At 37.6% G+C, this 26,683-nt stretch overlaps 1 protein-coding gene and 1 long non-coding RNA gene across 7 annotated transcripts in view; one reads left to right on the top strand and one right to left on the bottom strand.

The window, feature by feature from the left end:
- LOC105498689 (uncharacterized) overlaps positions 1-9,956 on the top strand; it is a 49,131-nt gene extending 39,175 nt beyond the window's left edge. For 2 of the 3 annotated variants that reach the window (XR_011612446.1, XR_011612445.1), the window contains exons 3-5: positions 4,654-4,776; positions 5,113-5,166; positions 7,667-9,956. This is a non-coding gene — a long non-coding RNA (uncharacterized lncRNA). The remainder of the gene's footprint in view (positions 1-4,653; positions 4,777-5,112; positions 5,167-7,666) is intronic. The other variant, XR_011612447.1, reaches the window with a different exon arrangement.
- LOC105498686 (carnosine N-methyltransferase 1) overlaps positions 1-26,683 on the bottom strand; it is a 45,540-nt gene that overhangs the window by 4,065 nt on the left and 14,792 nt on the right. For all 4 annotated transcript variants that reach the window (XM_011770942.3, XM_024786712.2, XM_024786714.2 and 1 more), the window contains 3 exons: positions 13,243-13,383; positions 12,117-12,295; positions 9,936-10,049 (listed from right to left, as the gene is read on the bottom strand). In XM_011770942.3, the coding sequence (XP_011769244.2) occupies positions 9,936-10,049; positions 12,117-12,295; positions 13,243-13,383 (434 nt within the window). The remainder of the gene's footprint in view (positions 1-9,935; positions 10,050-12,116; positions 12,296-13,242; positions 13,384-26,683) is intronic.

Genomic DNA, 26,683 nt, shown 5'->3' with positions numbered 1-26,683 from the left:
CTGGATAAGATAAACATAAAAAGTCTGGGCATTTGAAAATTTGGCCTAGTATCTGACACCCTCAAGAGATGGGCCTACACTCATGAGGAGTGAGTCCCTCTGGTCTACCTGCCTTACACTGTGATTCACACCATAGGCCTTCACCTTTAACTTTCAAGTTACTGAAGGAGTAGATGAATCAGATAATGCTAAGTCCTCAAATTCCAAATATATTCTGCAATTATAATTCCATAAGCAAATGCCAAACTGCAGTTACCAACTGTGTATCATATGAAAACAAAGAAGGAGCCTCAAGTTAACCCAGGTAGTAAAAGGTGGACAGAAGTTATAGAGAAGGTTTCTTCAAAGAAGGAAGTAACACTAGAGCTGGCTTTTTTTTTTAAAGTGCACTGTTCATATCACACCTCTAACATCTAGTAATTGTGTGCCTGTGGACAATTCACTAACTCTGCTTCATCTATAATATACTTTTTATTTTATTTATTTATTTATTTTTAGATAGAATCTCACTCTGTTGCCCAGGCTGGGTGGGGTACAGTGGCACGATCTGGGCTTACTGCAACCTCCACCTCCCAGGTTCAAGCGATTTTCCTGCCTCCGCCTCCTGAATAGCTGGAATTACAGGGACCTGTCATCACGCCAGGCTGATTTTTATATTTTTAGTAGAGACAGGGTTTCACCATGTTGGCCAGGCTGCTTGAACTCCTGACTTCAAGTGATCCACCAGCCTTGGCCTCCCAAAGTGTTGCAATTACAGGCGTGAGCCACCGTGTGTGCCCTGTAATATGACTTTAAGGTGAGATAATATGTATTACACCTGTCATAAACAAGGCACTAAGTAAATGACAGGTATTATACTATTTCTATGACATCCTCCCTTTACTATTTGCTCATTCCATTCCATACATTCAAGAAACGAACATATGATTTAAAGCATGATTTTCAAATCTTTCAATCTATCATTTTGCCCAATATATCAGCCTCATCCAGGAACCATAACACACAGTTATATATACCTCAGGCTAATCTAGACAATCTTCTCTTTACTTTTCATTGGGTTAATTAAAAATCCTGCAACCAGCTCTCTACTCCTACTCCTCATACAATGTGCTAATCATGGAAGATAAAAGTATTTAATAACAAGACAAAGTTTCTGCTACCAAGAGGCTTACCATTCTGTGGATCACAGTTAGGATAAAAAAGTTTTTCTTTCTCTCTCCTTTCTCTATCCTATGTAACTGACTAGAAAAAATGACCATGAATATAATGTATATGTTAGTGCTACTTTCAAAAGATAACAATTATGTAATAGGACAGATGGCAAATAATGGAGGCTTTGTGTTCCACTTACAGTCTCCAGCATATATTCTTATTTGTGTTCTTCCCCATTACCCTTTAAGAATGTAAGAGATACTTGTAGTGGTAGGGTCATACAAAAATAGGCTGCAGGCCACATTTGGTCTATGGGCTGTAGTTTGCCAACCCCTGACTAAATTTACGAATATTTAAGGTTTTCCCATACATTATTTTATAAGATGTTACTGTTTTTCCAGAAGAAAGTCATATCATTTTACATCCCCAGTAGCAGAACAAGAGCATATCCCATCTCACTGTACTTACCTAAGCTTTAAGTAAGCAAATTTTAAAACTTAGTGAATATGATAGTTGAAAAATGGTAGCACATTTATATTGATTTATTTGACTAACAGTGAGAATGAACATTTTTTTCTGTATATAGGCTGTTTACATTTATTCTTTTTTTCATTTTTTTTTTACTGAGTGTTGGAGTCTTGCTGTGTCACCCAGGTTGAAGTGCAATGGCATAGGCATAGTTCACTACAGCCTTGAATTTCTGGGCTCAAGTGATCCTCCCACCTCAGCTCCCAAGTAGCTGGGACTACAGGCACATGCCACTACACCTGGCTAATTTTTAAACATTTTTTTAGAGATGAGGGGTCTTGCTGTGTTGCCCAGCCTGGTCTAGAAATCCTGGCCTCAATCGGTCTGCCTGGCTTGACCTCAGGAGCTGTCAGGATTACAGGCATGAGCTATGTCATCTAGTTTGTTTTTTTTTTTTTTAATAACTTGCATATTTATGTTGTACAGCCTATTTCATTGCTGGGTAGTTTTCTCTGTTTTCCCCCTCTAAAGAATTTTTTTAATCTAAAAATACAGTTTACTGTTGATATGGTTTGGCTTTGTGCCTCCACCCAAATCTCATCTCCAATTGTAATCCCACGTGGAAGGAGGGACTTGGTGGGAGGGGACTGGATCATGGGGGCAGTTCCCCCCAAGCTGTTCTCATGATACTGAGTTCTCGCAAGATCTGATGCTTTAAAAGTGGCAGTTCCTCCCTTAACCCTCTCTCCCCTGCCACCTTGTGAAGAAGGTGCCTGCTTCCCCTTCTGCCATGATTGTAAGTTTCCTGAGACCTCCCTAGCAATATGGACTTGTGAGTCAATTAAATCTCTTTTATTTGTAAATTACCCAGTCTCGGGTAGTATCTTTACAGCAGTGTGGAAATGAATTAATACAACTGTTAAAGAAATAAAAATATATAAAGGAACTTTTGCTTCCTGTAAAGGCAGGTAGGTTAGGTTATTCAGACTGACATTCCTATTGCAAACAATGAAAGTTGGTGCATTAAACTTATTTTAAAAACTTAAGTTAGGTTGGGAAGTTAGTAAGGAATTACCAGGAACCTAGAGGTACACCTAGATGCCATTTTTACCCTGAGAATATATCACTACCAAGAAGAAACCGATCTGCAATTTGATAAACTCTTTGGACCAAGGGGACATAAGACAAAGTCCTGGGCCTGCTCCAGATAGAGAGTCTGAAAGATCACTTGACATTATGACAGGAACAGTAGGGGCTCTCTTTATCTTTTTCCCCCTATTAATTCTTGTGCCCTCATTTGATTTTTTTCCTTTTTTTTTTTTCCTATTGGGCTATCTTTAAGGTGAGAGTAAGAAATAAACTTACTTCTATCCTCTAACCCCATGAGACTGCATTAAAGTTGATCTAGTGCTTACTAAAGGGACAAGGTGGTTGTACATCATGGTTTAATCCTAGGGTAGATTTATAGCCTAATTTAATATAACATGGGTGGTCCAATAAACCTCAAGTTCTAATTTAGTTTAAAACAGTTCTGGTCTGACAATGCTCTCATCTCCTGGCAGAAGCAAATGCAAATTCCTTTGGGGAAAAACACTTCAACCCAGGCCTTAAGAAATCCAAAGTGTGATTTCTCAAGAACAATCCCCAATAAACCACTCAAAGTCAACAGCACAGAGAAACAAGGAATCATGAACAAGAACCAAGAAAAGCAAGAGAAAGCAGAAAATGACCCGCAAAGACTTGAGATGTTAGAATTATCAGAAATAATATGCTCAGTATTTTCAAATAAAAGACTATTGGTCAGAAGAAACTATCCACAGTGCAGCATGGTGAGAAAGATAGCAAGAGAAGTGGTTAAGATATAGGAACGCTACCATGAGAAGTTCTAAAATATATTTGATTGCATTTCCAGAAGAAACAGAGAAAAAGAATGAGGCAGTATGTGAAGAAATAATGGCTATTGTTACATATTTTAAGGCTAAATGTACGATTGGTAAGAGGGGACTCCCCCGGCAAAGCTGAGAATTTTTCACAACTGATAAGGTCAATTCACAGACTGAAGAAGCCTAATAAACTGTGCACAGTATTAAAAAGAAAACTCCACACCTAGATGTAATATTATACCTGCTAAAAACTACAAAGTAAAAAATCTTAAAAAAACAATACCTTCAGAGGAGCAACATTTTAAAAAGCTGAATTCTCAACAGCAAAGATAGAAGCTAGAAGTGACTGGGTGTGATATATTCTAAGTGTTGAAAGCTACCTGCCACCTTAGTATATTTTATACTGAGTGTTGAACTGGAACTAAGGTTATCAGTATGAACTTACGATTTTGTCTGTTTGTGTGTATGTATGTATGTGTGTGTGTGTTTAGTTTTTCTTAAGGCCCTCCTTTGATGATTCTTATAAACACATATATACATATGATTTTTACAGATAGACATATACATATATTTCCTACGCTGTTTGCCAAAAAGGCCTAGATACAATACCACTCCAGTGGCAGAAATTAGATTTTCCACTTCTACAAACCATTCCCCATTAAAAGGAACCAGGAATCCTTAGAAACAATGGCTGGTCAGAGAAAGTACAAGATGGGCCTGGAATATCTGGTTGTTTCACAAAGGAGGTACCAAACAGTGACAGGGTTCATGAAAGAACAAGAACTAGCTTAAAGGTGGCCAAACCACTTGCCAAATCTGTGACAAGTGGATTTAAACCATTTACAAACCTGTAAGACTCTAAAAGTTCTGGTTAAGAGATAAAGATGGTTTGACTGGATAATAAAAATGTACTGTATGCTGTTTGTAAGAGACACACCTAAAACATAAAGATTGCCACAAAAAGTCTGAAAATCTAAAAAGTTAGGCATAAAGATTTTAAGAGACAGAAAAAGATACAAGAAACAATTATAATTTTAAAATAAGCTCATATAGCAATATTGACATGCCCACTCCAAGAAACATGACATGCATCTGTGCAAAACATCTGGAATTTAAACCTCAGTAAGTTTTTTTTTTTTTTTTTTTTCAGATGGAGTTTCACTCTGTCGCCAGTCTGGAGTGCAGTGGAGTGCAATCTCAGCTCAATGCAACCTCCACCTCCTGAGTTCAAGAAATTCTCCTGCCTCAGCCTCCCAAGTAGCTGGGACTACAGGTATGTGCCACCATACCCAGCTAATTTTTGTATTTTTAGTAGAGACTGGGTTTCACCATGTTGGCCAGGATGGTCTCAATCTCTTGACCTCGTGATCCACCTGCCTCAGCCTCCCAAAGTGCTGGGATTACAGGTGTGAGCCACCACTCCCGGCCAAACCTCGGTAAGTTTTATAAGCAGGGTAGGGGTTGGAGATAGCTTGGACTGGTGGTCACTGCTTGAGCATTTTCCAAAGTTTTCCATTAATCCCCTTGTTTTCTGCCCTACATTTTGCCTCCATTCTACACGAGGACATGCTTTCCTAAATCTTGCTCCTTTCCTATTTACTTTTTCTAGGGAATTAAACTTCTGGTCTCCCACCTGAGCATGGAGTGGAAATGGGCATATAAGGTAGGCATCTTGATTATAGAGGAGTCAACTATTCTCTATATACAGATTTTCAACTTAGGTTTTTCCATACAGCACCTCATTTTCCAGAGTTACTCAGGTAAGGTGGCTCTCACATGTTTTTCTTCACAAAACTTACCTATCTACCCCAACTTCTAAAAATTAGTACATTGTTTTGTCCCCCAATAACATGCCTGCCATTCTTTGTCCATGTGTTTTATACCTTTTTATAATCTACTCCTATAATGAGGAAAGGCTGTATGTGTTAAGTCATCTACCTTTTAAAGGGAATCTCATGTTGTAAAAAATTCTAGGCTGGGCACAGTGGCTCACGCTTGTAATCACAGCACTTTGGGAGGCTGAGGCGGGTGGATCACCTGAGGTCGGGAGTTCAAGACCAGCCTGGCCAACGTGGTGAAACCCCATCTCCACTTAGAATACAAAAAATAGCCAGGTGTGGTAGCGCACACCTGTAACCCCAGCTACTTGAGAGGCTGAGGCATGAGAATCGCTTGAATTCAGGAGACAGAGGTTGCAGTGAGCTGAGATGGTACCACTGCACTCCAGCCTAGGCGACAGAGTGAGATTCCGTTTCAAAAAAAAAAAAAAAATTCCGTAGCTTCATAATGCTCTAAAATCTGATAAGACCTGTCTTTCAATACACTTTACGAAGATATCCTTTGGTACTTTTACCAGATGTAGTTACATTTTAATTCTTCAGATATAGTCAGATTCATTTTATTAAATTCTTCCAGATGTAGCTAAATGCCTGCCCTCCACTACCTGACTCCCAAATTTATCAATGCATACATACACACACACTCTCTTTTTAGAAGAGATTATAAATAAATGTGTTTAAGGAGTGCTGGTCAGGATGAAAAACTGAAAAAGGGAATTCACAGGCATTCTTCTGTTCTTTGCCTAAATCATAGCCTTACCCAAAGCACATATGCGTAACAGTCCCCTTCAAAGGCTTACTAGTTTTCCTTAAACTGGATAGTGTTAAAGAGTCCATCACATCCTCCTTAATTAAAGCATTTTGTAAATTAATGATCAACCCCCAATCTGATTTCATGCAATTTGGGCAACATTTTCATATATAATTTTACCTCTAATGTCATTTGTTCCAGAATGGCTGGCCATTACATTTCCCATTATATATGAATATACTGACGTTCTAATCTACATAAGCATGGTTAGGGTAAAACCATCCCCAAGAGGTTGATCTCTCAGTTTACAGAGTAACTTAAGCCTCCAGGTCTATACAATTAAAGCCAAAACCATAAGAATGTTATCAATTTACCAATATAGATGGCACTTCATCATGTCTTCGGGACATCTGAGTATGTTCCCTTTTTCAAATTTTGAAACAATACATTCACACATACATGTAACAGTCATTAGTATCTACTGTTTGCCAGGCTTTGTACCAGGTGACTAGGAAGCATTAGATCTTTGCCCTTATGGAGCTTAGAGACTAGCAGTGAAAACAAAAGCATATGAGTGCTAACACCAAACTGAAATATATGCTACAGCAGAGTCTCTTAGAACATAAGAAATACAGAATACTTAACCCAACCCAAAAGGATCACCTGAGCTAAGTGTTTAAGAACACACAGGGACTAGGCAAGGGAAAACAGAAGAGAAAGAAAGAGCTAAGTCAAAGGACTGGCACTTAAGGTCAGAGAAGGGGTGATAAAAAAACAAAAAATAAGAAGAAGCTGAGACACGAGACAGAAGAAATATCATAAGGGCATTGTACATAATCCTGAAGAGTTTAGGTTTTCCAGAAAGCTAGAGTTTCATGCAGGGATCCTTACAGGAACAGATTTGCATGTTAGGAAGGTCACTGGTGATTATGTGGAGAAATGACAAAGGCTGAAGACAACTTGAAGGCAGGGGCATCCTTAAGGAAACGACTACAGTAATCCTAAGGCTAATCCAGGCAAGAAACCAAGAAATTAGAGCAATGGTTCTCAACTGGGGATGCCTTTGCCAACACCCTCCAGCCCCAGAGGGCAACATTTTTCAATATCTAAAGACATTTTGGTTGTCAAAACTGGGAGGTACTACTGGGGTCTTAGAGGCCAGGAAGGCTGTTAACCATCCTACAATATACAAGCCAGACCCCCACTTCCCTCATCACTCCCACTGAAGAATGAGCCAGCCCAAATGTCAATATCACAATCGAGAAACCCTGGAATAGAAGGATATTCAAGAGCGATTAAGTAGCTTTAGGAGATACAACTTTTAGACTGACTAGAGACAAACAGTGAGGAAAAAGAGGGGTCCTAGTGACTGTTTTGTGTCCGCCTGCCTCCAAATTCATATGTTGAAGCCCTAATCCCTAGTGTGGCTGTATTTGAAGGTAGGACTTCTAAGGAAGTAATTAAGGTAAATGAGGTTGTAAGGGTGGGGTCCTCATTCAATAGGATTAGTGTCCTTATAAGAGACACCAAAGAGCTCACTCATTCACTCCTTCTCCCTCTATGCACAACCAAAGAAAGGCTATGTGAATACACAGCAAGAGGGTAACCCCTGCAAGTCAAAGGAAGAGCCCTCACTAGACACCAACCTGGTGAGCACTTGGAATTCCAGTCATCAGAACTGTGGGAAAATAAACTTGTTATTTAAGCCACCCAATCTGTGGAATTGTTATGGTAGCCTGAGTGACCTAATAAAAGGCGTAACAAAAGGCTCCCAGTATTTTTGTTTGGGGGAATCTGAGTAGATGAAGAATAGAAAAGATATTGGGAGGCATGGAACCGTTTTCTGTTTTGTTTTGTTTTGTTTTGAGATGGGGTCTTGGGGCATGTTGCCCAGGCTGATCTTGAGACAAAGATTTTGAAGTATCTGTGGTACATCCAAGTTGGACATACTGGCTTGGAGCACAAGAGAGATGTTTGGACCAGAGATACAGATTGGGAATCAAAAGAGCAGGAAAAGCCATGAGATTAGGTAGGAGGAATATGGAGTCAAAAATTGAGTACATAGCATAAAAAATGAAAAACACAGATTAGATGCCCAGAACATAACATTTAAAAGAAAACTGATTGAGACTTTTTACATTCTTTAACTTATACATGCAAAAGATGTGTAAGTTAATACTTTGTAAATTATTAACCTTCCAAATAACTATTTTTAAGGACTGTGTTTCTCCATTATTACAATTTTCAAAATTGTTTTGAAACTCCATAGTGGAATTAGCTCTCCTAACTGACTTCCTGTTAACCAACGTGCTCCATTACTTCTGATGCCCATGACAGATCGTAAGTCACACTATAGTACATCTACTCTTATCAAACAGTATACTTATCAGGAGCCAACTGTATGTGCTTCAGGTAGTTACAATTATTGTATCATATAACTTAGTAAAATATTCATAAACCAATAAAACAAATGTTAAAACAAAAAAGCTGTTTCTATGAAAGTCGCATGCTCTGGAAATACATAAAACCTTATCATAACTCAGTAATGGGGGTCAAAAAATTTAATTATGTAAACACAGGGTCATCTTAATGCTAACTTACAAATTAACCCAGGGTAATCAAGAAATTGGCTCTGGGCTTCGAGCCTGTCTTTGCCACATGTAAGCTACAGGACTGTTCTGCTAGTTATTTAAACCAAGACTCAGTTTCTTCAACTATAACATAGTGCCATTTCAATACAGGGCTGCTTTGAGACTCCATAAGGGACCAACACAGTACCTAACCCACAGTAAGCAAATACCCAGTAGGTAATATCTTTCCATTTTTCTTTGGGAAAAATTTCCCAAGGTAACTACTTTTAAAGAAGACTTAAGGTTTGGGATATTTATTTTATTATGATTGCACCGTACAGCTGCTTTCATCTGGTCCTAAGGAATTCCTAAGAGAAGTTTGCAAAAGACTTATTACGACCTCCAGGGCTTAGTCCCAAATGGCAAAATTTCTGGTAAATTAAAATCATTAAAAAGAGAGTAGGTAACAGAAATCAGTCACAAAACTAGACCCATCTGGAAGGCCAAGGGCTCAAAACCATGTACTTTATGTCCTTTTATGTAGTATAATAATCCTTATCTTGAAAACCTTTATGTTCTAGTCTGGATGTCTTTCTGAACACAGATTATATATCTCATTAAAGAACACATGTATATCTACCTGGATATTATCATTATACCCCCTTATTTTAAAAAGGAGAAAAGCAGCAATTTCCTTTAGATTCTGGACTGTAGGAACCATGTTATACTCATCATTTAATTTCTAGCATCGAGTAGTAAGTAGAATGCAGTAAAAAAAGATTTTTGCATTAAAAAAAAATTATGTTTCTATTCTTTAACTCAAGGTAATCACAGAAGTTATCACACCTACACTCTTCCCAGTATATGGCTGTACTAGGGAGGAAGATTCCATGGGAGAGGTAAAATCTCTCCCCTATGCTTCATTATAGAAAGAAAAACAGAACACTCTCTTCCTAACAGAACGGACCACTGTCTCAGCATGTGGGATGGAGATACTGAGGGAATGATTACCCACCATCAGATCAACAATTAGTATACACTGAAATTACAACGACTGTGAGACTGACCTAAGTATGAATATACAACTTTTGAGCTTCCACTGCCTTTGGAGGGATCACCACCAGGATGCAGTCTAAAGGAAACGTAGTGATTTTAAAACATTTACAACATAATTCTGATGTTCATGAACACTTGAGATTGTGAAGTTAAATGTAATACAGCTGTAAGTACTCAGATTAATATAAAAAATGTTAGTAAATACTAAAAAACTTACCTAGATTTATCCAAATTCCACCTGGCTTGAGTATTTTCCATATTGTATCAATATAATCAATTACATTGTGAGCTGTGTCTATGAAGAAACAGGTAGCAATACAGTCCCAGGTATCTAATGAAGAAAAATCAAATTACTGCATCTGTTGTGTTATTTTGCTTTTTTCTTTTAATTAATTATTTAAATTTTCCAGTTACCTTTTACAGAGTATTAATGTTTGACAGAGATACAGAAGCTAAACTTCTGATCAACACTATAGTCACAGTAACCAAACAATCACTTATGAGAAATACTGATATCAATAATCTAATTAAGTAATCAATTTGGAAATCATCCCCAATAACACTGATATTATAATCTAATCTCTACATATTATTACCAAATTATATTTGTAAGAGCTTTGTTTATCCTCTATTCAACTTCTAGCCTTCATTTAAAATCACTTAAAACAAAATAATAGTCATTCAAATTTAAACTAGTGTTAACCACCAATTCTGGCAGGTTTCAGAAGACTGCAGGCACCAGTTGCCAATTGAGAAATGAATGACATTCAAATACCTCAACATCTACCACAACTTCGAATAATTACCAGGGAAAAAGGGGAGTCAGGGGCAGGCAGAAGCAGTGGGTGGGAACCCACCAGAGAACACCATTTGCCGCTAGGAGGTATGGTGTCTATACAAATGCTAGTGCAATAAAGTCACTTGATCCCATGGAGGATTACCTTCATCATCTGTTCTCTCAAACCTTGCCCCACAAAAAGGGGACTTTTACTTGCCTAAGTGATGTTTTCCATTATTTCATTCCTTATCCACAACACCTAACATCTTCCATCTCTCCCTTTCTTCCTTCAGAGTACAGGTTGTCCCAATCTCAGAGTTCAGAGAAAAATAAAAAAAAACTTTCTATGTTGTAAAATAAATAAATAAATAAATAAAAACAATCTGTGTTGTTGCTGCCCCTGCTTCAAGCCCTCCAATGGCATCCTGTTTCTCTGAGTACAATTCCAAGTCCTTGCTATGGCCTGCCTGCCAACAAGTTTGCCTCAACAAATCTTCTCAAGGCTGACCTCTCACCACTGTACCCACTGCTTACTACAGCCTAGCTTCTCCTTGAGCAGAGCAAGTACTCTCTATACTCCCTAATCCTCTTCCCTTGCCATTCCCCATCTGCAACATTTTCCCTTCAAATATTTCAGTGGTTTGCCTCTGTACTCTTTCAAGGTTCTCTGCCACACATTTTTTCTTTTTTAGTTTCTACTCTAAAAGGCTTTCTAAAAGGCCTTCCCTGACAACTCTATATAAAGCAGCAGCCTCTCCCCAGTCACTCTGTAACCCCTCTTCCCTGCCTTATTTTTTCTTCCTTACAATATTAGATTTGTTATTGCCTCACTTTCTCTATTAGAATAGACGTTCTCTGTGGACAGGGACTTTGTTTTGTTCACTGTTCTCTTTTGACACCTAGAACATACCTGGTACTTAGTAGGTGCTCAACAAATACCTATTGACTCAATGATCTTGCTGAACCCTCACTATTCTATTTTGTTTTCCTTTTACTGCCAATCTCCCTCTCCTCTTTCCCAATTATCATCTCCCTTTCTCTCATGCCTAGCTCAGATTTCTTCAACAGTTTGCCAGGTTGAAGTCAACTGCGCAGCCTGACTATAAAAGTCCTCCATGATCTGGAACAAATTTACTTTTCTAGCAATAGCTCCCATTAAATCCCATTAAATCTCCCATTAAATATTTCCTTTCCCTGACAGTACAGCTGTGCTGCCATCCCCAATCACCTTATTCATATCTTGGTACTTCTGTCTGCCTCAAATGCTATTTCTCTCAACCTTCAAGTCATAGCCTCACTATGAACAGCTTCCTTCTTACACTAATAACCTTTCATTTTTTTGGTATTCATTACTCATTTAAACTTTGTTTACATGGTATCTCTTAGTATTAATGGGCCCAATAGGGCCCATATCTAAATTTCTTGACTGTAGATATCTTACACTTCTTATTTCCTATCACTGCCTTGTACATGACCTTGAAAAACATTCTAAATTGACCCTGACGTATGCCTTATGTTCTACCGTCAAAATAAATGATCTAAACCTTGGCTTAGGATAAAATTGGCTCATTAAATTTAGAATAAAGGACAAGACTTTTTAAATGCTTGATTTTGACTTACTGCATTCTGAATAAATCTCTTGAAAATCTCCTGCTGTCATAGAAAAGTTAGAACCAGGAGGAAGACTATGGGGGTCAACATCAGGGAAAAAGATGGGTCGAATCTGATCAGCTGATCTCCGGTTATTGCTAAACTGATGGATCCAAGGATAAAGTTTGTATTTATTAATTTCAGAACATCTGCAAAATATGAGTATAAAATCAGGTGTTAACTATTTTACCAAGAAAATCCACTTTAAATGCTAAAATATACTGTTTAATTGAAGATTTGCACATAAAATTAATATTTAAAGAGTCACTATTACAGCTTCCCTAATTATCTGAAAATGTACATATACATGTAGATGAGCAACCAATTATGGATTAAAGACAGAAAAAAAGTAAATTCAAAGATATACATTTGCTGTTCATTCAAATTTTTAAAAATGTATTTCTAAACTTCAAAACCAACTAAAACAGTCCAACGAGGTTTTTTAAAATGGTACTGGTTTCAACTAAAACAGTTTGCGATCTATTTTTTGTATAACCCTCTTCTTTTTCCCTTTTTCACCAACCCCCTAAAACTCATACTGCCATCCGAGACAACATATTATTTAAACAAGGCAGCTACTCAGTGTACATCTTCTGGCTTTAAAAATAACAATTCTTTTCCACTGCCTTCCAAAAGAGGCCACACAAGTTGTGAGAGATCTTTCCAACTCAGTCATGAGAGTATACTTGGCCATTTTATAAGAACTTGATTAAGGAGAAAAAGTTATAATTGCTAGACTAAACTCTTATTTAACTAAAGAAACAAGGAGGTAAAGAAGCTTAAGGAATAAATTTAAAAATACTCCTTCCTGGTTCATACTTAGTCCTGAAGATTTTGTACAGAAATCATTTCATGGAATGCCCAGTCACCTTCTATAAAGTCACTTACCCATCCTGTTTCAACATTCTAATAACTAGGCAATTGGTTCAAGTGATAATTTGTACAAGTACTTTGATTTTAACATAAGAAACATTTGTGATAGATATAATAATCAAATGCTATGTACTTATCTTCAAATTCAAAATTGTTCAAGAAAATAGGTAAGTCAATCTGATTCTGAGAAATTACTATTTCCAGCAAAAAATAAATTAAATACCTGTTGAGTACAAAGTTGGAAGAAAAGAGCATAAAAAAACTCCATTCATTTCCTTGACAAGCATAACCTAGCATAGCTATTTCCCAGGCCAGTCTTCCTAGTCCAGCACCAGGTACCAGAATATTTACTTTAGAAGGATCCCTGAAATGAAATAAGGCAATTATGTCCAACCCCTCAAAGAAAAAAAGAAAAAGACAAAATCCATATTAACAACTAAAAACTTACTCATTTACTCAATAAGAATAAGCTCACTAAAACTCTGACTTCTCACAATCAAGAAATACTTCTAAATATCAAAAATAAGAGGTATAAGGAATTATTATGTATGTTCTGGTATCAAATGAGGGTTTTAGCCCTCAAAAATTATTTTTCAGAAAAAAGGAGTCCCCTTATATCTGAAGACTTATAAAGTCACTCATATAAGCTGACACCCTGAACAACCATCTTAGAAAAACAAATTATTCCAAGGGATCCCAATTAAACATGAAGAGTTTGAACAAAAGTACTTCATCATACGGGACAATAAATACAACATAACTTTATTTCTGAATTGTATATGTAACCCAATTGTTTATGTTAAACAGATGTAGAGTTTAATGTGTCGGGTATATCTCTAAATCCTTATATGTTTTAGTTGACAAGAATGTGAGGGGGGGATATTTTCATGGGGGAAATGGGAAACAGCCCTCTAATTAAACATACATGATTACAAACATATTACACCAAACCAGAGGTTCACAACCAAATTGATCTCTACCTACTAGCACCACACTGCCATTACATATTTCCTTCACATAAGATCCATCATTCCACTTTCAAAAAACTAAAAGCTTTACCAAAACAAGGCTTTTTCTTAGGAATTTTGGCAAATCAATATAATCCCGAGGAAACTAAAATTGTAGTCTTATAAGAAGCCAAAGGAAAATGTATACAATCAGCTAATATCACGTCAAGTAAAAAGAAACTTCACTACTGTATTTCCTAAATTTGGTTCACAAATCAAATCCAATTTCCAAATCTACTCCTACTAATTATTTTTTATCTTTAACTACATGACCTTTAAGTTTGGCATGCTCCAAGCAGCAACAGGGCACTTTACTAGCAGCCCATATAACCTCTGCATGTCACACTTCAAAATAAAAAAGAAAGAACACTATGGGGCTTTTGAAAACTCATAGCTCTAGGACTCTGGTGCTATTCCTTATATAAGGGACCTGCCATGATGGCCTGCTACTCAGACCTAATGCTCTCTCACTTCTCACTCCCTACCAGGCCCACCAAAACCCCTACTCTGCAGAATTACCTTTCTTTTCTCAGTTCCCATCTGCCCAATCATAAATGCATTTCCAACCCTACCCCAGCAAGTGGCTGTTCTCAGCTTAGAATTTTTTTTTTTTTTTTAATTATCTGATCAAAGTCATGCAACAGAAAGCAAAAGGATTTGGAAGTAAATTCATATAGTATTTAAATATTTATATAAAAATAACCAGCAATCAATTTCCAAATGGCTGATGACCCCAGTAAAATATTACCACACAGAAGTTAGAAATTATGCTACCCTGAAGGGAAAGCTGTGCCAATAACGTTAACAACAATTATTTTGCTAACTTATGGAAAGTTAACTTAATGACTGCTTTTACCAAATTATCCTTAACTAAACAGAACCACAGAACTCTCTACCTCAACCTAATGGCAGAAAATATATTAACAGTACCTTGTATTAAAACTGCTATTGAAAGGCTATCATCAAGTTACAGAATGCAGAATACATCAAAGTCCTATCTTAAGAGTTAACAGACACTAATAGAACTGAAAAAATGATCAAGAACTATGCAATGAATGGGTAAGATGGAGAAAATTTTTCCCTAAATCTTTGTTCTTAGCTAGATTTTATTCATTTGGCCTTTACACAAGGAATATTAACAGCATAATAAAAAGTTCCTCTAACTATGATGTGTATGAAACTAAGGCACTCTAAGTGGGAATTTCTGCTATGAATCCGCATAAAGTCTAGGGCATTTCTATGAGGTCATTTCTGTGGAGAACAAGAAATATAAATCTAATACAGACCTTAATGGTGAGACAACCTTAAACCAGGCTGAACTGTTTTTTAAGCAGGAATAGAGAGGCATACAATATGTGGCTCAGTAATCAAATGGTGCCTACTTGAGATTCTTAGCGAAAATAAGCCAACAAGTTTACCTAGTTAATAAGGTACAAATACAGAGAAGCAGTACATTTACTACAAATGTGATCTCCCTAATAACAGGAGGAAAAGTTTCAACAGTTTATTTAAGACAAACGGGAATGGAGAAGAAAGGATACATCTGTAAGGACATGGAGCCCATGTGTCTAAAGAGGCCACAGATCACATTTCCATCACCCTCTCTGCTCCAGCTTTTTCACCAGCAGTAAATATTGCTCTTGACAGAGGTTTCCTTTGTTGCACACAGAACGATCTTTGCACTGCAGTTGTAAATTTTAAAACTCCAACACAAAATGCTGTCTTGTTGGGTCAATATTATGACACTTGGCTGACCCCTAGTGGTAGAAGTAAATACAACTTTTAAGTACCTACAGTGGTTCTCTTTGAATCACAGTAGAATACTGTCAAACAGTACAGTACAGTAAAAGCCACTAACTACATGTGGCTACTGAACACTTAAAATGTGGCTAGTGCAAATTGAGACGTGCTGTAAGTGTAAAATAAACACCAAATTTAAAGACAGTATAAAAAGTAATGAAAAACATCTCATTAATAATCTATTACATCAAAATTTTTAAAATAAAAACAAAATTGCTTCTTTTAAAAAATATGGCTGCCCTGAGCACACTGCCTGTGGCGTAGCCCTGCTCTGCCGAAGCAGTCAAAAAAATTTTTTTTAAATATGAAAAAAAGATCTAAAGCAAATATGGCAAAATGTCAAGGTTTAACAGAGCTAGTATTGAAGTTCTTTTTTTTTTTTTTTTTTTTTTTTTTAATTTGAGACAGTTTTGCTCTGTTGCCCAGGCTGAAGTGCAATAGTGCCATCTCGGGTCACTACAACCTCTGCCTCCCAGGCTCAGACGATCCTCCTGCCTCAGCCTCCCAAGTAGCTGGGACTACAGGTGTGTGCCACCATGCTCAGCTAATTTTTATACTTTTTAAGAGATGGGGTTTCGCCGTGTTGCCCAGGCTGGTCTTGAACTCCTGAGGGGCTCAAGCAACCTACCCACCATGGCCTCCCAAAGTGCTGGGATTACAGGCGTAAGCCACCACACCCAGCCAAAATTTTTTTTATTCATCATAGAAAATGGACTATAAATCAAGAGTGTTTAACACCTCCTAACTTACCTCTTCATCAACTCCCAACAAAGAACTCTTTATTTCAGCCAGATAACTTCTCACTGATCCCCGAAAAGACTTTCTCATGTTAATCTTTAGAGCTTTTACCCACAGAAACTCAAATTATTACCTTATCATTATAAATTATCACTTCATCTATATTTCCTAAATATCCCAGGCAAAGTTCCCTGAACTCTCTTCTCTATGCTTTCAACAATTCATTCATACTTCTATTATAGTTTACATACCAAGGTTCTTCACTGTGCATCATTCACTTAACACGTACCGCAACTATGGCTTACAGGCCAGTCACCTGTCACTGTAAATGAAGTTTTACTGAAACACAGCCATATTCACTCATCTAAGAATTGTTTATTGCTACATTCCTATAACAAGGCGCTAAGCAGTCTCAACAGAACACATTGCCGGCAAAGCCTAAAACATTTACTGTCTGGCACTTCAAGAAAACATCTGCCAACCCCTGATCTAATACAATACCCCAAATCTCTTTCATAGCAGCACACAGAGTTTCCTTAACTCACTGCATGACTGTAATATAATTTATCAAAATCTCCTAATTAAGGACATTTACACTGTTTCCAATCTTTCATTATCATAATGTTAAAACTAATACCCTTAGAATGAATAACTCCTTTTTATTTGGAAAAATTGTACTTCCCACACTACACTAATGTAGTGGCATGAATAACTTTCACAGGCAGAAATATACGTGTAGAACAACTTCCCTTAAATTGAACTTCAAGAATCAAGATATGCATTTGTTTTTTGTTTTGTTTTGTTTGAGACAAAGTCTTGCTCTGTCGCCCAGGCTAGAGTGCAGTGGCACGATCCTGACTCACTGCAACCTCCACCTCCAGGGTTAAAGTGATTCTCCTGCCTCAGCCTCCTGAATAGCTGGGACTACAGGCCCATGCCGCCACACCCAGCTAATTTTTTATATTATTAGTAGAGACAGGTTTCGCATGTTAGCGAGGCTGGTCTTGAACTCCTGACCTCAGGTGATCCACCTACTCCAGCCTTCCAAAGTGCTGGGATTACAGGCGTGAGCCATGGCACCTGGCCAAAATTTGCATTTGAATTTTGACAAATAAGCCAAATTGTTCTATGTAATTTTTTGCTAATTTATTCTTCCACCAGCAACGTATTTATGCTTCCTCACACCTTCACTAATAGTTATCTAACTTTTAAACCTTTGCAGTAAGGAAAAAATGGCATCTTAAGGTGGTTTTTACATTTGCATTTCCTTATGAGATTGAGTGTCCTGTATACCTTTTTCTGTGATTTATTTACAGCATTTGTCTACTGGGTTATGAATGCTGAGTGGTTTTCTACTGTGTTATTCCTCTAGATCTGTAAGCACTTGAAATCTTGACTTGAAAGAAATATGAAACACATACTTGTCTTTGGTCTAGGAGGGCTTTCAGGATGAGGGAGAAATCTATCTTTAGTCTCCAAACTACCACCTGCACTATTTGGCAGTCTACATTTCCTCCAATTTCCTCCATTTTCTTTTTTAAAATGAGTTCTCCTAGCTAAAATAATCTTTTCATGAACTATAATTTACATTATTTATTTTATCTTAAGTGGGAAAAAAATGCCTCTTTAGAGCTCAGAGTATTTTTTTCCTAATGCTCAACTATATAAAAGAAAAAATGAATTCAACCAGTCAGTAGTGCATCGGTATCTTTTTGGAGTGTTTGTGTATATATATTAAAATGCAAAGAAATAACAGATTTCCCCCTACAAATCACTTCAAAGTCTTCTAAAATTGAAGGGGCTAATGAAATTAAGATCTAGGCCGGGCACGGTGGCTCAAGCCTGTAATCCCAGCACTTTGGGAGGCCGAGACGGGCGGATCACGAGGTCAGGAGATCGAGACCATCCTGGTTAACACGGTGAAACCCCGTCTCTACTAAAAAATACAAAAAACTAGCCGGCCGAGGTGGCGGACGCCTGTAGTCCCAGCTACTCGGGAGGCGGAGGCAGGAGAATGGCGTGAACCCGGGTGGCGGAGCTTGCAGTGAGCTGAGATCCGGCCACTGCACTCCAGCCTGGGTGACAGCGCAAGACTCCGTCTCAAAAAAAAAAAAAAAAAAAAAAAAAAAAATTAAGATCTAGCAACTTTTAGACTCAAAAAATGTGATTTGACATGTTAGCCTTCCTTCCAGACAGGATGCAAACTTAAGAATCTATATTTCCTTACCTACTATAAGCTTTACAACACTGAATTCTTATATTTAAATAATTAGACATTCACTTGGAAAATTTTTTTAAAAAATCTCAATACATACTGGTCTGACCATCAATTAAGAAGAGTTATTACATTATGTTTATGCTCACATGTGAGAGAAAGGTTTAAACCCTAAGCTCATTCTTTAAATTAAAAACATATATATTGTAAATTTCAATAAGCAACTGCTCACTAGTGTTCAAATCCTATTTAAAACAAAAACAAACCAGATGATAATAACTACTGAAGCATTTGAAATTCAGCACAACGAAAACAGCATTTCCTTAATTAACAAACAGACTCCACACAAAAGCAAGTCAATCTGTGGCTTCAAAGCTGCTTGTGCTTGCAAACTCAGGCATATTAAAAACTCTATAAACATAGACAAATTGGAGAAACTGATTTATGTGTTTCCTTAGGAAAAATATTTTAATGACCACAAATATAGTTAATTCTACACATATTTCATTAAGTATATGTTCTTCTATAGGCAGTTCAATCAGAAAAGGCCTTCAGTGAAATTTAAACACACACACACACACACACACACAATAAAAGGCTAGCTGACATAAATTTGTGTTAACTCCAGCCTGAGTATAAAGACATTTAAATTCCCCAGGTACTTACTGTGGCATAAACAGAGTCCTAGAAATTTATCTGAAAGACATAAAGTTGACCAGAATTTATCTAGCATCAACCTGGATTCTGAGGGGCTACAATTAATGACCCTTTTCTTTCTTTTTTTTTTTCTTTTTTTTTGAGATGGAGTCTCACTCTGTTGCTCAGGTTGGAGTGCAGTAGCTCGATCTCGGCTCACTGCAACCTCCACCTCCCAGGTTCAAGCGATTCTCCTGCCTTGGCCTCCCAGGTAACTGGGATTACAAGTGTGCGCCACCACACCCAGTTAATTTTTGTATTTTTAGTAGAGGCGAGGTCTCACCGTGTTGGACAGGGTGGTCTTGAACTCCTGACCCCAAGTGTTCCACCCATCTTGGCCTCCCAAAGTGCTGGGATTACAGGCATGAGCCACCACACCCGGCCTAATACCCCTTTTCCAGGCTCTAGGGTTTACTTATTCTGGCAAAGCTATGATTTCAATATGGATGCAGCCTTTACTGTGTTTTATTAGGTTTCCTGTTTAGGTTTTTTTGATAGCTTACCTTATCTACTATAAGGAAATCAATCTAAATCAAGTAAGTAAAACAAATAACATACAAAGAAATATAACCAAAAAGAAGTGCAATAGATATTACATTTCAAGGTACTTCATTTAAAGTTTATATATACCTATCCACTTTTGTAACAATTACTTTCAGGAAAGGAAACTGGGTAACTGAGGAACAGTTATGAAGAACAGTTATGGGAAGGAGAGTATATATCCCTTGAAACCTTTTAAGTTTTAAATCCTGTAAAATGTTTTACTTATTTAGAATGGTTTTAAATTATTTTTATTTAAAAAATAACCTATTGTTACCATTTAGAGTTAACTCATCCTTTCCTCACCAGTTTACATTTTGTCAAGTAACAATAACAATGGAAAAGTAACAGTGTGTGCTAGTTCACTAATTATCTTTAACAATGGCATGCCCTTTTAGTATTGCTGACCCTGTTATACTAATTAATGGTCTCATACATGATTCTGTAATCACTGAGTCTAAACAAAGTCATGTTTTAAGTGCCAAAAATGATGTTGATATAAATGTTTCACATTCAGCCTCCAACATTCACTCAAACTTTGGTACATTTCTATTAAAAGCCTTATCAATTAAAACCTACATATATTTCAACAACAGATATTTTGAATTTTGAGGTATACCTGGACTTTATAGAAAGTATTAAACTAGTATCTATTACTTTATAAAGCAGGGCACTGAATATATCTACTGAGAGAGAATACCAACTAGAAACTTTAAGAATATAACATCTTTTTGGAAACAACAGTATTTATTTAAAAGATTATTTACCATGACCAAGTGGAATTTATCCCAGGAATGCAAGGGTGGTTCAACATAAGAAAATCAATTGATAAAATATATCACATTAATGGAAGAAAAAACATATATATCATCTCAACTGATGCAAAAAAGATATTTGACAAAATTCAGCACTCTATCAGAAAAACCTTTAGAAAACTTAAGAAAATTTGGCTGGGCATAGTGGCTCACACCTATAATCCCAGCACTTTGGGAGGCCAAGGTGGGCGGATCACTTGAGGTCAAGAGTTTGAGATCAGCCTGACCAATATGGTGAAACCCCGTCTCTACTGAAAATACAAAAATTAGCCAGGTGTGGTGGTGGGCGCCTGTAATCCCAGCTACTCGGGAGGCTGAGGCAGGAGAATCGCTTGAACCCAGGAGGTAGAGGTTGCAGTGAGCCAAGATCGTGCCACTGCACTCCAGCCTGGGTGACAGAGCGAGACCCTGCCTTTAGAAAAAAAAAAACTAAGAAAATTCTTCAACATGATAAAGGGTATTTATGAAAGTCCCACAGCTACTCAATGGTGAAAGACTGAAAGCTTTCTCCCTAAGAACAGAAACAAGGAAACAAAAGGCATTCAAATTGGAAAGGAAAAGGTAAAAACTATCTTTTTTTGCATAATGTGATCCACAAAGTATCCCTAAGAAAGTTAATAGAGCTAAAAAGCAAGATTACAAGGTACAAGATCAACACACAAAAATCAGTTGTGTTTCTACTACACCAGCAACAAAAATTCTGAAAAGTAAATTAAGAAAGCAATTCCATTTATAATAGCATCTAACACAGGGATATCGAATCTTTTGGCTTCCCTGGGCCACATTGGAAGAATTGTCTTGGGCCACACATAAAATAACAATAACAACAGCTGATGAACTTAAAAAAATCAAAAATTAAAAAAACCGTCACAATGTTTTAAGAAAGTTTACAAATTTGTGCTGGGCCACATTCAAAGCTGTCCTGGGCCGTAGGCAGCCCACTGGCCATGGGTTGGATAAGTTTGATTGAAAGGAATTATATACATACAGATAAATCTTTTTTTTTTTTTTTCTTGAGACCACGTCTCACTCTATTGCCCAGGCTGGAGTGCAATGGCACGATCTCGGCTCACTGCAACCTCCACCTCCTGAGTTCAAGCGATTCTTCTGCCTCAGCCTTCCAAGTACCTGCAATTACAGGCGCATGCCACCATGCCCAGCTACTTTTTGTATTTTAGTAGAGATGGGGTTTCACCATGTTGGCCAGGCTGGTCTTGAACTCCTGACCCTGTGATCCACCTGCCTCGGCCTCCCAAAGTGCTGGGATTACAGGCATGAGCCACCATGCCCGACCACATACAAATAAATCTAACCAAAGTGAAAGACCTATACACTGAAAACTACAAAACACTGCTGAGAGAAATTAAGCTCTAAATAGATGGAAAGACATACTGTGATAATGTGTAAGATTTAACATTGTCAAGACCTCAGTACTACCCAAAGCAATCTATATATTCAGCACAATCCTTAATCAAAATTCCAACAACCTTTTCTGCAGAAATGAAAAAACCTGAAATTCACAAGAATTACAAGAGGGCCCCAAAATAATCTTGAAAAACAACAAAGGAGGACTCACACTTCCTAACTTTGAAATTTATAAATCTACGGCAATTAAAATAGTATGTTATGGCATAAGGACAAACATACAGACCAATGAAACAGAATACAGAGTACAGAAAAAACCCACATATATGGTCCACTAGTTTTCAACAAGTCTACCATTCAATCGGGAAAGGACAGTCTTTCTTTTTGTTTTTGTTTTTTAAACAAATGTACTGGAAAAACTGGATATCCATATGCAAAAGAATGAAGTTGGATTACTACCTTAACCACATATAAAAATTAACTCAAAATGGATCAAAGACCTAAACTTGGGAATTAAAACTATAAAAACTTTAGTTTATTTTTTAAATTCTTTTCAACTTTAGAGATAAGTCTTTGCAATGCTGCCCAGGCTGGGGTGCAGTGGCTATTAGAGGTGCAATCAGAGCACACAGCACACTACACCCCTGAACTCCTGGGCTCAAGGAATCCTCCTGCCTCAGCCTCCTGAGTAGCTGGGACTACTGGTGTTTGCCACCATGCCCAGCCCAAGTATTTCTTTTTTTTTTTTTCGTTGTAAGTAACCCATACCAAGTATTTCTTAACGTTGCAAAGATATTCCTACTACTCTGATGCAGGAAAAATGTTAAAATCATCAAACATAAAAGGTGAGATGCATATGAAACCTCAGAAAGCAATAATATTCCTGCATTGCCATATTTCTAGATGCAAGACTTATGGAAAAATAAGTGATTATTAGAAGCAGCTAATACATGCAAATATACTAGAAATTAAAATCACTTAATGATTCAGTCAGCACCACCCCTTCCCCCCATCCCCCAGCCCACTAGTGGCCTAATAAGACTAAGGAGAAATGATTTTTTTCTGGTCATTAATATTACTTTATTGTCTACTATTCCTTTACATACAATGTCTGGTATTCAATTAAAAAAAATTAAGAAACATGCAAAGAAGCAAGATAATGTGGACCTCATTGTTATAAGGAAGGCTTCAAGAAAACAGTCACACAAACAGAATGTAAGAATCATCAGGTAGGGATTTTAAAATATCCATGAAAAGTATGTTAAAGCATCTAGTGCAAAATGTAGATCACATATACAAAAAGGGAATTTCGGTAGAGAGAGCAGAGAGTATATGTGTATGGCTGCAGATATATATGTAAGTGCTAGAAATTTTTTAAAAAATCAAAAAATGAGTATGAGAGTTAAAAAAAAAAACTCTTTTTTTAAACTCTCTTATTTAAAAAAAAAAAGAAAGAAAGAAAGAAGAAATTCTTTTCTTTTTTTTTGAGATGGAGTTTTGCTCTTGCTGCCCAGGCTAGAATGCAATGGCATGATCTCAGCTCACTGCAACCTCTGCCTCTTGGGTTCAAGGGATTCTCCTGCCTCAGCCTCCCAAGTAGCTGGGATTATAGGGGCACACCACCACACCTAGCTAATTTTTCTATTTTTAGTAGAGGCAGGGTTTCATCATGTTGGCCAGGCTGGTCTTGAACTCCTGACCTCAAGTGATCCACTCACCTCAGCCTCCCAAAGTGCTGGGATTATAGGTGTGAGTTACCACCCCAGGCCAAGAACTCTTTCAAAGGACTTACCAGCAGATTAGCATAATAAATAATCAGTGAAGTTGAAGTTAGCTTAACAGAAATTATCCAAATTATACTATAAAGGGCTGGGAAGAGAAAGAGTGTGTGGAAAGAGTCATGTGAAACCTAAGAGATGACATGAAATGGTTTAATACTTAATATACATGTAACTGGAGTACCAGAAGAGAAAGAATTAGAGAAAATGATAGAGAAGTAATGTGAAGAGATAATAGCAAAGCATTTCTGAATTGATGATATAGATCTACCCAAACCCCAAGACACTAGCAAACCCCAACCAAGATAAATACAAAGGAAACCACATTTAAGACACCTCACAGTCAAACTGCTAAATAAAAAAGGTGGAGGCAGAGTGGGGAGAATGGGGAGTAACTGCTTAATGGGTATGAGGTTTTATTCCAGGTTGATGAAATGTTTTGGACCTACACAGTGGTGGTAGATGTACAATACTGTGAAAGTACTGAATGCCACTGATTTATTTAAAATGATTACTTTTGTTATATGCAATTCGCCTCAATAAAAAACTGAGGGGAAAAGACATAAATATATAATTCTCAAAATAAAAAAAAAAGTTAACATGACCCTTTAACATATGAAGACAGTTTCACTCATAAGAGAAATGCAAATTAAGACTATGTGAATATACAATTTCCCACCCATCAGGCTGGCAAAAGGTCAAAAGCTTAAAACTACAGTATTTGTTAGGGCTGTGCATAAACAGGCATTTTCACACATTGCCAGTAAACAGAAAAAACAGTAAAACCCTTATAGAAGAATATAGTAATGACTATGGCAGGCAGGCCCTGTAGTGGTGCTCCCACGCTCCCTACTTCCTGGTCCCCATGTCTTGCTTCTAACCAACAGAATATAGCAAAGGTGATGAGATGTCCCTCCTATGACTGTCATTATTATTATTATTGAGACAGGCTCTTGCTCTGTTGCCCAGGATGGAATGCAGTAATGTTATCACTGCAACTTTGAACTCCTGGGCTCCAATGGTCCCCTCACCTGGTGTCTGCCTCCAGAGTAGCTAGGACTATACAGGTGCATGCCACCTCACCTGGCTAATTTTTAAATTTTTAATAGAGATGAGGTCTCACTATGTTGCCCAAGTTGGTCTTAAATTCCTGGCCTCAAGTGATTCTCCCATCTTGGTCTCTCAAAGTACTGGGATTATAGACATGAGCCTTGACACCCAGCTCTATGACCGTTCAACACTGTAAGACGGTTGACAGCTTGCTTGATATAGACACCCTCCTTGCTGGCTTGATGAAGTGGTCCTTTTGGGAAAGACAAGGAACTGCTGGTTGCCTCTAGGAGATGAGGCAGACTTCCAACTGACGAACAGAGAGCAGCTAAGACCCTCAGTCCTACAGTCACAATGAAAACAATTCTGCCTCAGTACTACAACTGCAGTTAAACAAAATGAAACATGAGTGACAGAGTCTTCCCCAGTCAAGTCTCCAGGTGAAAACACAGCCCAGCAGACATCTGGATCACTGCCTTGTAAGCTCCTACCCAGAAGAACCAGTTAAGCCAAGCCTAAACTCCTGACCTATAGAAACTGAAATCAATGTGTTATGCAGCAATCCCACTTCTAGGAATTTAAATTAAAGATACACTCTCCGGCACACATACCCGATGAAAGGAACTATCTAAGGATTTTTCTGCTAGCAAATGCGAGCTTCAAGGTCTTGATGCCAAATACTATATATCCTTGACCATTTGAGATGTGATTGAATATCACTTATATCTGAGCTCTAAATGTACATTAATATGCTGGGTCAGTTAAGAGCCCAGGCACCGAAGGTCTTCAAGTTTTTTTTTTTTTTTTCCTTTGAGACAGCCCTTGCTCTATTGGCCAGGCTGGAGTTCAGTGGCATGATCTTGGCTCACTGCAACCTCCGCCTCCTGGGTTCAAACAATTCTCCTGCCTCAGACTCCCGAGTAGCTAGGATTACAGGTGTGCACCACCATGCCCAGCTAATTTTTGTATTTTTAGTAGAGACGGGATTTCTCCATGTTAGCCAGGCTGGTCTTGAACTCTTGACCTCAAGTGATCCATCCGGCTCAGTCTAAGTGCTGGTATTACAGGTGTGAGCCACCATGCCTGGCCAGGTCTTCAAGTTTTAAGAGTTTTTTAAAAATTAGAGCTGCATTTTTCTTCAGGATGATCCATGCCCAAATACAGAACCATGTTGACAGTGGGTTACAGAGTTTGCATGGGAAAGTTCAAGTTGTTACACTGTGTTTTTAAAAAATCTTATCTACATGTATTGTTAAATCAGAGACCATGAGATCTACTTATCAGAACCAGGAAGATAAATTCTTCAGAGCTATTTCAACTGATACTTCTTTTCCTCAAAACTTGGTGGACTGTTGGGGAAAGGGCCCCACCATTTTTTGTCTTTGATATTAGCTCCAATTCTCATAAGTACATATAGGCCCTATAATTGCAGCAGAAAAAAATGCATGATGGAAAATTTCCATAACCCACGCACTGAGACCTGAAAAATCATCCTTACTGGGTATAATTTGTTATGATGCAATTAAGTGCCAACTGATATTTCTCACCATGGACTGGTCAGGAACTGCTGCAAAGAAAAATAAACAAACCCTTTGGCATTATTTATATTCTAAAATTTGGTAAGGGGAAATCAGAATAAATTAGTTCTGAAATTATATTA

Source organism: Macaca nemestrina, chromosome 14 (genome assembly GCF_043159975.1).
Source record: "Macaca nemestrina isolate mMacNem1 chromosome 14, mMacNem.hap1, whole genome shotgun sequence".
Classification (NCBI taxonomy): domain Eukaryota; kingdom Metazoa; phylum Chordata; class Mammalia; order Primates; family Cercopithecidae; genus Macaca; species Macaca nemestrina.
The sequence above is the reverse complement of the archived record's forward strand: the minus strand, read 5'-3'. Positions and strand labels throughout refer to the sequence as shown.